The 15,666-nt window shown below is 38.0% G+C and overlaps 1 protein-coding gene and 1 long non-coding RNA gene across 4 annotated transcripts in view; one reads left to right on the top strand and one right to left on the bottom strand.

Annotated features, from left to right (window-relative positions):
• The window catches only part of kansl1a (KAT8 regulatory NSL complex subunit 1a), a 21,554-nt gene extending 11,396 nt beyond the window's left edge, over nucleotides 1-10,158 (bottom strand). For 2 of the 3 annotated variants that reach the window (XM_042767161.1, XM_042767163.1), the window contains exons 1-2: nucleotides 9,746-10,158; nucleotides 5,716-7,119 (exon numbers count right to left, since the gene is read on the bottom strand). In XM_042767161.1, coding sequence (XP_042623095.1) covers nucleotides 5,716-7,049 — 1,334 coding nt within the window. In that variant the 5' untranslated portion in view covers nucleotides 7,050-7,119; nucleotides 9,746-10,158. Of the gene's footprint in view, nucleotides 1-5,715; nucleotides 7,120-9,136; nucleotides 9,265-9,745 lie in introns of those variants that run through there. The other variant, XM_042767162.1, reaches the window with a different exon arrangement.
• A 1,623-nt stretch (nucleotides 10,159-11,781) lies between these two features.
• LOC109087774 lies at nucleotides 11,782-14,888 on the top strand. The gene is made up of 3 exons (XR_002017435.2): nucleotides 11,782-12,047; nucleotides 14,287-14,389; nucleotides 14,608-14,888. It is a non-coding gene; the product is annotated as an uncharacterized LOC109087774 (long non-coding RNA).
• The last annotated feature ends 778 nt before the right edge of the window (nucleotides 14,889-15,666 follow it).

Below are 15,666 nucleotides of genomic sequence, written 5' to 3'. Positions count from 1 at the left end.
TGAAACTGTAGTGTGAGCGCTACACCCTACACAAAAGCACACCACCATCTCATGGCAAAGTTCCTCTCAGCACATTCCCACAGCGTCGTGCCTCAGAATACACACTGAGCACGCCCTCACACACAGCCACTCACATTTGTCAACGTGGAACCCGGCAACTCGCTGTGACAAGATAAACGTGGGGAAATTTACATGTGCACCACTGAGGCCTATCACACACGGGATATTCAATATCATTACGCTGCTCATTGGAATACTCTGTTCTGACTGGTAATACGTTCATTTGAACATTTATTTAGGCCTAGTTAATTATTTAACAAGTAGTGGGATAATGGGATATGGTACAGTAAGATGGTCACATTTATTTTGTGATAAAGGTTGATTAACTGTATATTATCACTTGCATGAAATATAACGTCAAGAGGCTAGAGAGGGTGCCACTGAGTCCTGCTCCAAATAAAGTGACCAAATTATTCATGCTAGTTTACTGCAGCCCATTTTAGTCGCATTCACACTAGACTTTGAGCTTGCAAAAATTTCAAGAACACTGCAATGGTTGTGATATGATGGCAAGCACTCTGGCATCTTTTAAAAACATAAATTTAACACATTAATAATAATAAATCCAACACTGCACGCCTGAACATTGTGATTTATCATTTTTCTTTTGTTCACACGTCTTCACATGATACAAATTCACAGGTCAGAGTTCAAACGCAGCTCCAGAATGCAGCGAAATGCAAAACTTATCCGTATGAGCTTGCGTTTGCGAATGCGTATGAATGGAAGTCAATGGAGAGCAATGTGCAGTGTGACCACCGACAGACCCTTTATCAGCGACTCTATTCTCTATGTAACAACTGCTTTAAGGGATAATTCACCCAAAAATGAAAACAAACCTCAAGTTGTTCCAAACTCTGAAAACAAACAGTTGACGGAAGCCACTGAATTCCATAGTATTTTTTTTTTTTTAACACTATGAAAGTCAATGGCTACCGCCAACTGTTACCAACACTCTTCAAAATATCTTCTGTGTTCAACAGATGAAAGAAATTCATACAGATTTGAGGGTGTGTAAATGATAACAGAATTTACATTTCTGGGCGAAGTATCCCTTTAATTGTTGTCATTTGTCCATCTACTCCTCCATATGTCCACGTGTGCGTTTGGACGAAGGGGAGGACGACAACAAAGGAGTCGCCCTCCCTCACTCTGCCTGCTGTGAAGTGAATCATCTCGTAATTGTGTTTCATAAATCACATTGGGCTGATGGAGGGAGTACAAAGACAGAGCCGTTTAGCATAAATGCTCTGCTGCCTTTGTTCTTGGCTTTCAGACGGTGAGATGGTGGGACTGGATGAACCAAAACACCGATAAATACCAGCCGACTGACACGCTGGCTTAGCAAACTGTTTTATATGGAGCCCCGCCTGTTATTTTTCACTCATATAAATTAAGAGTTACACTGTATTTTAGGTTAAAGAGAAAATTAAAGTGATTATAACAGGGAGGGATGGACTTCTACGATCTGATAGTGTTTACTGCCTGCATAAGCAGTTGCATTTAAAGGTAGCATGCTAACTGAAATAAGACTTGAACAGACTCTTCATTGGATGCTCGTCTTGCAAGTGATTCCAATATTAGCATTAGCAAATAACTAAATTCTGGAATAGAGCTGCAAGTAGGGCTGTGTGATTAATCAAATTATAACTGATATCATGATATGGATTAGTGCAATGCATGTTTCACAGCGAAGCGCAGCACTGTGTTCGTTTTCACACGAGCAGCTCATTTTCCGCCAGTCTTTGCATCTGCTCTGAGTGCATCTTTCCAAATCTGTAACGAGCACCGCCTATCAAGAAGCTTTGGTGGTTTAACATTTGAAAAAGAAATTAGGCTATGAATATGAGTGACTGTAATATTTGAAAATTATTAGCAAATGTAATTTTACAGTTGTATATTTTTTTAATTTTACAGTGAAATATTACAAAGCAATTATTTTTTATTTTAGTAATAATAATTATTATTATTGTATTTAAATGTTATTATTACTTTAAATAAAATAATTAAAAAAAAAAACAGTTTGATTGATTTTTGTATATATGTGTTTTTTTTTTTTTTTTTCCAAATACAGACCTAATGTAAATATATGTTTATAGAACAAGGGGGGAAATACATGGATCCACACAAATATGATGCATGTTTTCTATGGGGGTGGAAAGCACAGCTGTAATTCTTGAGTCATGATGCACAAGCACGAGCAAGGACGAGAGCAAGAATGGAACAGATGGATGGAGAGAAAGGGAGAGAGGATAAAGAGAGAAGTATGTGAGGTGGTTAGGCTTGGCAGAGAAATGCAGAGGAACTATGGGGAGAGATGGAGGGTGGAGGAATGCAAGACGAAAAGAAAGAGAACATCTGAGAGAGTGAGAGAGGAAAAGGTTACGTAACACGAGTGGGCTCGGCTCAGACAGTGAGAACGGGAGGAGGAAGAACATATGAGGACAATGGTGAAGAAAGACTGCTGAATGAGAGAGAGACAGATGTGACAGAGGAGACAAAAGAACAGAAACGATGATTTCCAAACATCTAGGGGCACTCATACCCAAATACATCAGCTTCCGTCAAAGGCCAACAGCAGATTTGTGGATGTTATGAACGGCTGGACTAGTTTTATACATATATTTATAATCTGGCTCATATTTCTCAAACACAAACAAATAAACTCATACTTGTCTTTATCAGATCAAATAAGGCACTTCCTGATTAGCTCGTCGTTTTCTCACATACACGTGTGAATCTCTTGACAAGAATATGTTGGGGTAACTTTTCACAACAGTTTTTACTCTCTTTATAGAAAATGCCATTTCAACCCTGTATGACTTTCTTTCTTCTGTGGAACACACACACACACACACAAAGATATTTTGAAGAAGTTTTTGTGACCACTGACTTCCATTGTATAGACAAAAAAACACAGACATTTCTCAAAATTACTTCTTTTATGTTCCACTGAGGAAAGTTAGTCATACAGGTTTAGAGTTCCATGTGGGTGAGAAAATGATGACCAAACTTTCATTTTAGGGTGAACTACCCCTGTTTACCTTAAAGTGGTAACACTTTACAATAAGGTTCCATTAGTTAATGTATTAACTAACATGAACTAACCATGAACAGTACACTTATTACAGTATTTATATATCAACATACTCGTAAAAGGAAAATAAAAAAAAATTGGCTTCAATTTCCAGCCACTTTTTGAGCACGGACCATTAAAACCTCATCTCTGTAAAGCACTCCAGCAGTCACTCCAGCTCTCGGTGGATTTAAGTAGTGTTTAATTGCAGTAAAGGTAAATCTTCCATTTGCATAGCAGCTGTGTTCCATTAAAAGCTTCCAATAATGAGTGTGGGTGTTTGGGATCAATGTCCTGGGATGCACAAAGTTTAAATTCATCTAGATTTAACTGCAGTCAGAGGTCAACAAGCAGCAGCTCCTCATGCTCTAGTTTCCCAACCATCACAGAGTGATGTCATAAACGTGCCGAGAAACATCAGTCACAGAGCGCTGCAAAGGACGAAACGGGGCTGAAGAGTCACTTATTTAGAGCAGGATCATCATCAGCGTTCAGCCAGCAAGCACACACCCTGAAAGGATTCAAGCATGTGATAGTGGTGTTTAAAAAAACAGAGCGTGTTTCAGTGAGCTCGAATTTGACATCCAAAATCTGCATTCACGGATGCCTGATTATTTAGGTCAAAGGTGCAAAGCCAAGTCAGCAAACTGCTAAATGGCTACTATTAAAACAGCTTCCATTAATAAATCAACCTAAAAAAAAAAAACAATTCCAGCAACTAGCAACTTATCCCTGAATATTAAAATTAAAAAATTTAATCTAAATGCTCATTGGGTTAAACTCCAAAGCAACAGGATTTGAGCACCAGAAGATTTTAATACATAATGTCCAATTTTTCAACACGAGGAGTCTTGAAATGCATGTGATTCGCTGTTATGCTCTGCTCTGTATATGCACACACAAAAAAAAAAAAAAAAAAATCAGGAAGTTGGAACAAAAATTATGCATGAAAGTAAAACTGCTTGAAACTGCTTTTTTTTTTTTTTATCCATCCCCCGTGGTTTACTTTTGACTTACTTGATTTTAATATTAACCAAGACATCAGGGTTCTTGGTTTCACCCTCTCTATTTTCACCAGACTCAGACTCTCCCTCAGGGGCCAAACAGGAAATTTAACCTTGCTGAAGTTTTTAAATAAAACCACAGCCGAGGAGGACAGCTGAAATGACTTTAAACTAGATTGCGTTATGACAACAAGATCTATGATCATACTGTACAAACAAGGTCGGACTGGAAATTAACAGTGACTCTCTACAAGGTTCAGGGCATGAGCACACAGGCCTACAGTGACAAACATGCCCCCATGCTCCCTTGGGGCTCCTGTGAACAGCCCAAATAATGTGCCTGCTTCACCACAGTAATGCTGTGCGATGGTTTGATGAGACTAAATCAAGTCCCAAACTAAGTCCCAACTAAGTCCCAAATCACGCACTTATGCACTATTCTATGCTATTTTGCACTGTGCATTGAGCAGTGTATTCACAGTGAAAATTCCTAAAAGAAAAAGTGTACTTTGCATTATGCACTTAACCAAAAACACTTTGTGCACTCAACTGCTGCAGCTTTCTTTACCTAACAGAAAGGGAGGGGATATCACATTCTGAGGCTAGCTGACAATATAGCCTTATAAAATTCACACATTACAGGGTAGGTTTTTTTCTCAGTGTGAAGAACATTTTAATAATCTAAAGAACCTTTTTCCACTATAATGAACCTTTTGTGGAATGGAAAGATTCCATGGATGTTAAAAGATCTTCATGGGACCACAGATGCTGATAAAGAAGCTGTATTTTTAAGAGTGTAATGTATAGTACGTCAAAGGATGACCATTACTAAAGGCTCCGCTCCAAAGGCCATCCCAGAAAGAAAGACAACGTGGGCTCAGTGAAAAATCCAAGAAAATGGACAATGGAAGAGAAATCTACATTACAAAACCAATTTATTACTCACATAAAATAATTAATAAAACGGTTAAATCTAAATTTAAGTATTTTATCCACAATATTTGCGTGTACTATCAATTATGCTTATAAAAGTGTAACACAATTAGCAACATGTCAATATTCTCCTGTGCACTTCATATGACATTATTTGTTTGATGCTATACTGCTTCAAATTGATTACTTATGAGGTTCTATTTGAGTTGTAGGAGAGTTAGTCTGTGTAAACATGCACTACACAAGCATCTCGTGCATGATAAAGAGTCCTTAAACTATGAGGCTCAAATTAAAGTAGTTCAACACAACTGATCTTTTATTCTGTATTGTGACATACATCCGAATGCAATGGATTATCGTGAAATAAAATATGTATGCTGGGACTCGCTTGTTGATTGGATTTTGAGGTGTTTGCACAAAAGTTGAGGCAGATAAAAAGAAGCTTGTGGGATGGAGTTTGAAAGGGCTAAATGACTGGAAAAAGAATGCATACATCCCCATAGAGAAGTCTAGCATTTTCACTGGAAGACCAGCTGACATTTTGATTAAACAGTCATTTACAATTAGATCTATAACATTATCATGCACTTCATTTCATGTCTTTAAAAGTAGACTCTTTCTGAAAACAAATGCTTAACTTACAGTTTAATATGGCGCTGGTCAACATCCGCTCTGGTAAGCTCCTCCTCCTCGATGTCACTCTCTCCTCCCGAACTGCTTTCGGTGGCGTCCGAGTCAAACTGAGCCTCCGTCGCTCGCAAATGCGTGGTGCCACTGAGATGCAGTTGATCCAGTTCCGAAGCCACCCTACCACCCTTCAAAAACCGACTCAGGTTATGTGTGTGCGTGCCCACGGAAGCGCGAGACCCTCTCCACGCCCCTGGATCCGCCCTGCGGCTAGATGTCGGGGTCAGAGTTCGGTCGAGGAAACCAGAGAGTTGCTGTTTGAAATGCCGTTCCACCTGCTTGGCCTGCACCACCTGCAGCCGCTTGCGAAGACGCAGCAGGCGGCCTTCGATGTCCGTTTGCCTGTGTTGGCTCTGCTGAGCCCGATCCCAGAGCAGAGCCTCCAGGTTGGGAGTCGAAAGGGAGGAGTCATCTAGGACTGGGGAAGAGCTAAGGGACGAGGGACAGTCGATGACATTGTTACTGTTTGTTTCGACAACGGGACTCTCCGGTTCTGCTTTAACCTCTGCACATTCAGACAAAGCCGTGAGCTCCCTATGTGATGACACGCCTTGAATGCTTGGTGTCAAATTCTGTTGTGGCTTCACATCACCGTTCTGTCCACCGGTTGCAAAGGTACCGACAGACTTGGAGGACAAGGATAACAATGCTTCCTCGTTGGTGGAAGGCTGGTTGCTGTCTCCATTCACTGTGGCCACGCTGCCTTTCTCAGCCACGGCGGCACTAGGTACGGCCACTTTCTTGGAGAGTCCATTAACAGGCACCATGGTACTTCCAGCTCCGGTACCGTTGACCAGGCTCTTCAGTTGACCTCCAGTCAGCTCAAGTGCGTGACGCTTGCGCAGCAGGAAGTCGCTGCCTGCAGCAGCGCTCGGGAATATGGAGCTGCTCAGCAGGCTGTGGCTCTTCAGCACCGACTGCTTGATGAGGACACCTTGCAGCTTCAGCGACTCCTTGACTTTGGTGGACGAGGGCAATGGTTTGACATCAGAGCACAAGTACGGTGCCAGCTTGCCCAGAGATGGGGCTTTAGACAGGGGGTCCTGCTCCTGAGCCTTGACGCTGTGATAATGGGTGAAGTTCTGTCCGTCGTCGGCGTTGATGTGACACTTGCCGTTGGTGTGGCCAGCGGCAGAGTCGGAGACCGAGTCGGTGATGAGGATGTTGCTGGCGTTGCTGTTGTTCTCGGTGCTGCCGGGGGACAGGATGGATGAGGGAGAGGCTAGTTTGAAGCGGATGTGGCGGGCTTCGGCTGGGGCGTCAGTCAGAGCGGGCGCCATCGCAGCCATGCAGGGCCAAGGAATGGGCACGGCAGCCTGCACCTCCAAACCTTCACTCCAGCCCACCTACACAGCCTGGCTACAAAAGAAAAAAAAAGATTTAGGAGACTGCAAATATACACAATATTCTGAAGGTGAATAACAAATAACGGGCGTATTTAATATTCTTTAATAATAACCTGCAGCAGATACAAGCCATTTAAACTAGTGCACATCATTTCTAATATTTTCACGCAAGTAGTTTGCAACCCTCTGCACTTCTGTAATCTTCATATTTATGACTAAAGGGTGGGGCTTATTTATTCATTTATCCACATGAATTGTGTAAGAGCATTATGACTAGGAGTTTTCTTATCTCAAATGTTTTTACAAGACCCAGAGTTTCAGCAAACCTTATTTTGTGGCTCAGAAAATAAGTAAAATGCCTAAACCATAACTGCAATCTTTGTCTGATATTCCTTCCCCAAAACAGGCCTTCAACAAGATTATTTTTCCCCTAACCTATTCATTAAACTTTAACAATAAGTAGCTGGTGAGACAAGCTATTTAGTCCACTTACTGTCTGAGGACGAAAATATGCATTGCACTTGTGCAATGAGTCTGTCTTTTTTTTAATTCATTGTTCCACATGAATTGTCTACGGAGCATTTTCTTACAACAGCCCATACTGAGCTACATATTTTTTGAAGCATTCATGAGTAAAATACCTGAAACACAACTGCAATCTCTGCCTGATAATCCTTCTCTAAAATTCATGCCAGCAGGCCTCCAATAAGATTAGTTTTTGGGAGAGGGAATATTGTTCTGGGAGGGAAACCCTTTGGAATAACATGCACTGCCTAATCAGTCACAATAAGACCAGGAGCGTACATTAAAAAATAAACAGGTCAATTGCGATGCCACACTGACTTTTATTTTAGTCTCAATACACTGGATAAATAAAAATCAACACAGATCAGAAGATAACTACTGATAACAGAGTGAGCGGACACAAACAGCAATCTGCATTTTCAGTATTTCTTGGACATGAATTTATCTCCCCCGATGCTCTTCACCTCAAAGTAAAAAAGGGAATAAGAACTCATTGACCTCAGCTGAGCGAGGACCATTACCAGTCGTTAGTATAGAAAGACCTACTCTATTCAAGCTTATGTAAGAGCAAGCCTTCTCAATTTACCCTCCTCCTCTGACCTCAGCAGACCATCTGTGTCAACGGAATTAGGCCTCAACAGATAAGAGACTATCTCTTCATAAGTACATGTAGACGGTTCAACTCGTGAATTACCGCGTTACAAATACCCACACCTCAACTCCAACAAACACAGCTGTAGAGTATTTCACTACTAACAAAATACGTCAGCGTGGATCTTAATTAATTTAAAAGCCATTGCAATTATACTGAAAGTATACAGACACACTGACAGAAGAGGGTGAAGGTAATTTTACCGATGATATAGCACTTGCCAGCAGTTTTGCATGAAAAGTACACTCAATAAGTAACTCAGTAAATTAATGTTAATCTAGCTTTTATTTGTCACAGTACTACCAATGGTGATAAATGATGTTTGTTTATTAACTGCTGCAATTTACACAAAATCTTGTTTGTTTTAATGTCTTTGTCCCAGCCTTGTGAAAACACTTTATAAAGTAAATATTTTATTAATAAGGTTATTATTAGCATTAACTCGTTCGACTGGATGACGTGAAAACGGCTGGTCACGTGATGAAAACATGGCGGTGCCCGTGAGGGAGACCCGCTCCATCCAAAATATAACCGCTTTATTTTATTTTTTTAGCTCACTGATTTTATTTCACAAAAAAAAAAAAAAAAAAAATCGGTCATTTAAACTAGCAACAAATTAATATAATATTTAATCTGAAACAATAATAATAACAACAAACGTTCTGCGTTCGCGCCGGTAATTTCAAATAGAATCAAATAATCGCACGTTTTCTCAGCATGACTGCAAAAACAAGCGACCTTAATACAGGAAATACCGGTATAACACACGTTCCGGATTAATAATAGCTAATAAGTATTAGGTTAACGTTAAAGTCGTTTATAAAATCTCACACACCAACGCCTAGCTACTTACAACAATAACGAACTTGTGCAATTTTCCGCGTAAACAGGCAAATGCTGAACAGACCACAGGAACATTCATACCACTTCCGCGCACAAACGAAGCAGCGTTTCAGCTCAGACTCATAAAACACATCGTATGGCGCTTCAATGCATTGCTGACAAATGTCTCGCAAGCCTCACACAGTAAATGGGAGCGTTACAAACGTTCAGAACGCTCTCAAACGGCCTTCCTTGCGTTATGCGAGTCATTTTAACCACCAGTTTGAACGAGAACCGGGTTTAAACTGATAAGGTTACGTTAGTACAGAATGCTAGATCTAGATCAAAACATGAAGAAGATATATATGTTCGTAAAAGCTCAAATGGGGAGGGAAGTAAGTTAATAAATAAGCGCGCGTATGAGTTTACTGCATGAGCAAGTACTAGATAGTAATCTGTTTTAAAGCCACCATATGAGCCTTCAAACACCCATAAATAAAATTACACATTAAAATTATCTGAAATGCAACAGCTCCTGGTAATATGAGTTAAAACTGGAAGTCTAGTTAACGTTAGGTTTATGTAACACAAGCGCTGCTGCTCGAGATCGTCCACTAACAAAGAAAAAGGAGGAACCTACCACGTGACGGGCGCGCGATCCGAGGGAATTTCGGCGACTATTCCACCTATTTGGCTTCAATCGCACGATAATGTCACGAAATAAGCCGCTCGGTCAAGCAACCCCGCCGCCTTTGCCATATCCGCGTCCGCTTCGTGAAAAACAACCCGGTTTCAGGAACCCTTTTCGCTATCGGCTCCGGAATCACGAAATGGGCGATACTAGACAACACCTTGCTGCTGCTGTCCCCTTCAGTGTAGTATGGATAGCAAAATGTATATTTTTTCTGTATATTATGAATCGATGTTTTGCTCAGGTACGAGGTCTTTTCATATACGCCTTTATTTACAGATTTGAGGTGGCATGGACCACCGGTTTCGAGATCATTTTCTCGTCGTTGCAGGGAGGAACGCACGAAAGATGGCGCCTCGTTCGTCTCCCTTGGATTTGAGCCTGACAAATACAGATGCAGAGCGTGTAGCGAGAAGCCTGTAGGCGGGAGACCTTCTCACGCCCGCCGCTAGAGTGAACCCTGAGTGAACGCGGGACCGCTTTCCCCCTTCCGGCCACTAGAGGGGGGCCGCGAACACACTCAAATCAACTCGAACTCGTGTTTAGAATAAAAACATGTAAACATCTCTCTCGCCAAGCTCAGCCGTGGTACCAAAAGAAGAGTATACGAATAAATATTTTCATTCACAAATAAATTAAAAAATTTAAATATTATTTGTAATCATCCTTTCTCGTTCTTATACATAATTCCAAAATCAATTATTTTAGGTTAATGTCAGATTACTCACAACTGCCTGTTCTTGACAGAGGTCCATAGCCATCTCTATATCATGTTATATAATATTGTCTTAGCTTCTTTTTTCTTATTTCTAGGCACTGAAATTAGTTTATTATACTTTATTATTAATTTTAAAACCCATTAATGTCAACGTGTGTGTGTGTATATATATATATATATATATATATATATATATATATATATATATATATATATGTATATATATATATATATATTTGTTAAAGAAAAAAACTTAATTCTACTTTTTTTTTTTTTTTTTACATAATTTAAGTAGGTTTTTTTTATGTTTGCAAGAATTATAAATACAGCCAGGGTTTTTTTTTTTTTTAAGAAAAAACTTAATGTAACTTTTTTACTCATAATATAAGCAGATTTATTTTATTTATTTATTTATTTATTTATTTATTTATTTATTTATTTATGTTTGCAAGAATTATAAATACAGCATTTTTTACTGTTTTTTTTTTTTTCTTATTTCTATTTCTAGGCACTGAAATTAGTTTATTTTACTTCATTACTAATTTTAAAACCCATTAATGTCAACGTGTGTGTGTGTGTGTGTATATATATACATTAATGGGTTTTAAAATTAGTAATAAAGTATAGTATATATATGGGTTTTAAAACTAGTAATAAAGTATTTTATATATATATATATATCTATATATATATATATATATATATATATATATATATATATATATATATATTTGTTAAAAATTAATTGTACTTTTTTACATAATATAAGCAGGGGGGGTTTTTTTATGTTTGCAAGAATTATAAATACAGCCAAGGGTTACATTATGATATACAAAACACAATAATAATACTAATAATACTAACAGAAGGTAGAAATAAAGGTGTGTGTGTGTGTGTTATATCTGAGATGTTTTTCTTTATTTTGTAGTTTGTGTTTGTTTCTACTGGCTCTTGTAAAGCTGCGCCATCTAGTGTTTGATTGGGGTTTTTCCTATATGCCTTATATTCGATGAAGTCAAAAATAAAGAGATAGTTAGTTAACAAATGAAAATGTTGCTATATATTCCCCATCCTGTTAACAATAAAATGTTAGACTAAAAAGGATATGGAAATTATATGGAATATGGAAAATACATATTTTACACACACACACACACACACACACACACATATTTACACACACACACACACACACACACACACACAGAGAGAGAGAGAGAGAGAGTGTGCAGTATGTGCCTTTCAAAAAAGGTACATTCTATTCTATTCTATTCTATTCTATTCTAATTTTGCCCAGGTCACCTTTACTATATCATTCTTGCCCTCTGACACTTTCTGGAGCCTGTTTCTCCTCCCTCTCTTCCTCCTCCTTCCTGCACAGACTGGGAAGTAATCCTATATATATTAGTTGTTCACCCTGTACTTCTTTAAAGGCTCTTCTCAGCTCACTGACATTGTGTCATACAAACAAAGAAAAATGCCAGAAGAAGTTCCTGCTCAGTGCAAGGCTCCCAAAGATGAGCTGGACAAATGGTGAGTCATATTTCAGTATGGATATAGTACATTAACGAAACATTGAATTTTGAATACTTTAAATATCTGGTGCTTTAAAAAAAAAAAAAAAAAAACTGACATGCTTTATAGCTCAGCATAAATTTGTTTTTAGTTATACACCATCATAACACCTCTGTGTATAGTTTATAAGTTACGAGTAGTGGTTTGTGAAAGAAACTATTTGAAAGGCTATTTAAAATATGTGTTGGATACTAAATGACAAGATTGAGCACATGGTGCCAGGGGGAGCAGGTTTGGGAAGTGATGATGCAGGTGGAAAATTATCCATGTTAGCCATCATGTTACTAAGTTAAAGCATGACGCTGGAGCACACATTCCCCTTGGTGCTTGCGTTTGATATCGACAGAGCTTTGGAGATACATGTTATAATAGTTCCCGTCATTTTCCAGCATTGTAGGTTTCACGCATAAATGATTAACCTCCATCTATAATTGTGAACAAAGCAAAGTGCTCTGTTTCTAGGTCAAAAGGTCAGAGGTCAATGCACTCACACAATGACACAATATTGTGAACTTTACGGTGAGTTGCACAAGTTGTACCATTTACAAGAGAAGCGCTATCTACTATGTCTTTCAGCTGATTTAGTCAAGAGCACTCATTGTAAATCAGTGCATCACATCTGGGTTGGTCGCTTACAATAAAAAACAGCGTTTGTCAGAAACAGAGATTTGCATTATGTATTAAATTCATTAAATAATCATTCAGAGTACATTTGAGATTACAAAATAAAAGTAAACAAAGGCTTGAGTTTTTCAGCACGAATATGCATGAATGCATACAAGTCAAAATATAATTAAACATGTCTCATATTTGTATGCAACATTCAGAGCAATATGCCAAATTTAGCATGAACTTTAGTAATGTATATGTGTGATGTAAATATAGCCTGGTTTCAAATAGACTCACACATGGAATGAGGAGGGAGTGGAGGTGTGCTCACATTACATTGTCTGTATTGCAATGTCTGCGTTATTTATGAGGGTAATCATTGCTGTCACGTGCAAATCTAGTCTAGGTTTTTACATATATAATGTATAATATAATTATATATAATGTGCAAGAATTATATATTGTCCTTTTATTAGATTTTAGCACTTGGACAGTGAGAGATTTCAAACTAGCGATCTCTGAAGAAAATCTGCGAATCTGCATAGGGTAGTTTATGCATAACATGTCCATGTCTATCTTTTTTTAATCAAGAATAGTTCACCCAAAAATGAAAATTTGTTGAAAATGTACTCACCCTCAGGCCATCCAAGATGTAAAAGAGTTTGTCTGTTCATCAGGACAGATTTGGAAAAATGTAGCATTACATCACTTGCTCACCAAAGGATCCTCTGCAGTGAATGGGTGCCGTCAAACTGAGAACTGATAAAAACATCACAATAATTCACAAGTATAATCCATGCTAAAATATGAGTCCTCTACACATAATATTGCTTTCTCCAGTGAAAAAGTTATCTTGTCTGAATCAGGGGAGACGTCTGCACAGATAAAGTACTGTTTATAAGCCAAAATAGCTCTAAACAAATATGTGGGTGGATTTTGACTTTTTCACTGGAGGAAGTGTTATTATGGACTTATATTTTGGCCAGAAGCAACAGTTTATGGTAAAAAGTTTGTTTCTCACAAACAGCTTTTCACTTTAAGTTGTTAACTCAATGACTGGAGTGGTGTGGATTACTTTTTTTATCAGCTGTTTGGACTCTCATTCTGACGGCACCCATTCACTGAGGATCCAATGGTGAACAAGTGATGTACATTTCTCCAAATCTGTTCAGATTAAGAAACAAACTCGTCTTGGGTCATCTTGGATGACCTGAGGGTGAGCAAATTTAGATTTTTGGGTGACATATTCCTTTAATGAGGTCCTGAAGGTATAAAAATTTTACAACAATTTCTTAAAAATATACAGTTTGAAATAGTTTTAGTTTGCTTATAACATGTCACACTGCAAGACTTCCCAAAAGTATTTAATGCCAACTACCTATATTTAAAAAAAATATATAACTCTGAAGGCTCTTTCGTGTGATGACGTAACAACACCCTTTGACTCCAAAGAATGTGTCCCCTTAGATCCTGACATGAGAGCAGTCATTCAAAAATCAGTGCACAGACACACTGCACAGCAGAATCATATTCTCATAGGTGTACACTATTTCATTGTCAGCACTGAACACACTGTGTATGTGTCCAGTGTTCAGGGGAAGGGTGCAGAGGGCTGTAAGGAGCTGCTGGAAGCTTTTGAGGCCTGTGTGAAGGGGACCACGGCAGCCTCGTGAGAGGACATGGAGTTACATGTAAATATCAAATACTGTTCTTCCTGATTTCTCCCTAATTTTGTTATGTTTTTTCATTCTGAATGTTTGAAATGTATCTACAGTTTAATGTAGCACAGAGCGTTTCATTACAATAGTATTGTGAACTGATTGTGTGTACATTTATCTTCTTTCTGGATGGATGAATGCATTGATTTGTTGATTATGATTTTGATTTTCTTCTGCTATTTTTAACTTAGGTCCTTCATTTCTGGGTCCTCCAGTGTCCTTCCATTCCCTCACATTGCTCTGGACTAAACCATTCTGAGGACAGTGAAAGGGGAGCAAGAGCTGGAAAGCAGTGGAATTGTTTATTTTGATCCTGGGAAGTCTTGTTGCTGTCCTCATGTTATTTGTAACAGTGGAAGAAATAAGAACCCAGTTTTTATTATTATTATTATTATTATTTTCCAGATTTCACACTGTAATAAAACGGTGCATTTCATTTGTTTTTCAATAAATCAATAACCATGACAATTAAGAGGCAGCCTACTGTGTTCACTGAATAACTGACACTAAACAGCTTCATAATAATTAATTGCATGCACTGATTGATTTAACTTCACCTTTAACTGCAGTGGTCTGCATACTTGCTGACTTATGCCAAGCAGCACTGCTCATGTGGTTTCCTGAAAGTGGGCCTGTAGACACAGCAACTGACTGTCATCACCATCTACTGAAGAAATTCTGATGGTGTTGACAAAACCATTTTCATACTTTTCATCACATATTAATCATGCAGCTGTCATGTAGGTTTTATAGTATTGCTAGCTAGGGCCTATGTAAAATTAGAAAAGGGTTCACAGAATTGTTGTATTGGGGGTTATAGGCACAATAATGTAAATTAATAATAAGAAATATTATTGTTATTGTTATTGTTATTATAAAAACTCATATTAAAAAAAACTCATATTCATATACAAATGTTTGCACATTCAAATATTTGCAGTTTGTATCATGGTTGTGACCGAAAATAAGCACAATTACAAAACCACAACAACAATATACAATAAAAATCTAAAAAAAAAAAAAAAAAAAAAGATACAAATAAAATCGATAGCTAAACTCATATGAGCCTGTGTGAACTCGTCAATTATTAGAACGTTGATATTGTTTTTTTTATTGTTTTTTATTTAGATATTTTATTTGTGTTGTTAAATTTTTTAATGTTGATTGTAAGACATAAACGCTTAAGATGAAATAAAAAAATAAATTAATTAAAAAGAATAAAAAAAAAATAATAATATTTTTTCCCCATG

This window comes from Cyprinus carpio, chromosome A12 (genome assembly GCF_018340385.1).
Source record: "Cyprinus carpio isolate SPL01 chromosome A12, ASM1834038v1, whole genome shotgun sequence".
NCBI classification, from domain to species: Eukaryota; Metazoa; Chordata; class Actinopteri; order Cypriniformes; family Cyprinidae; genus Cyprinus; species Cyprinus carpio.
The sequence above is the reverse complement of the archived record's forward strand: the minus strand, read 5'-3'. Positions and strand labels throughout refer to the sequence as shown.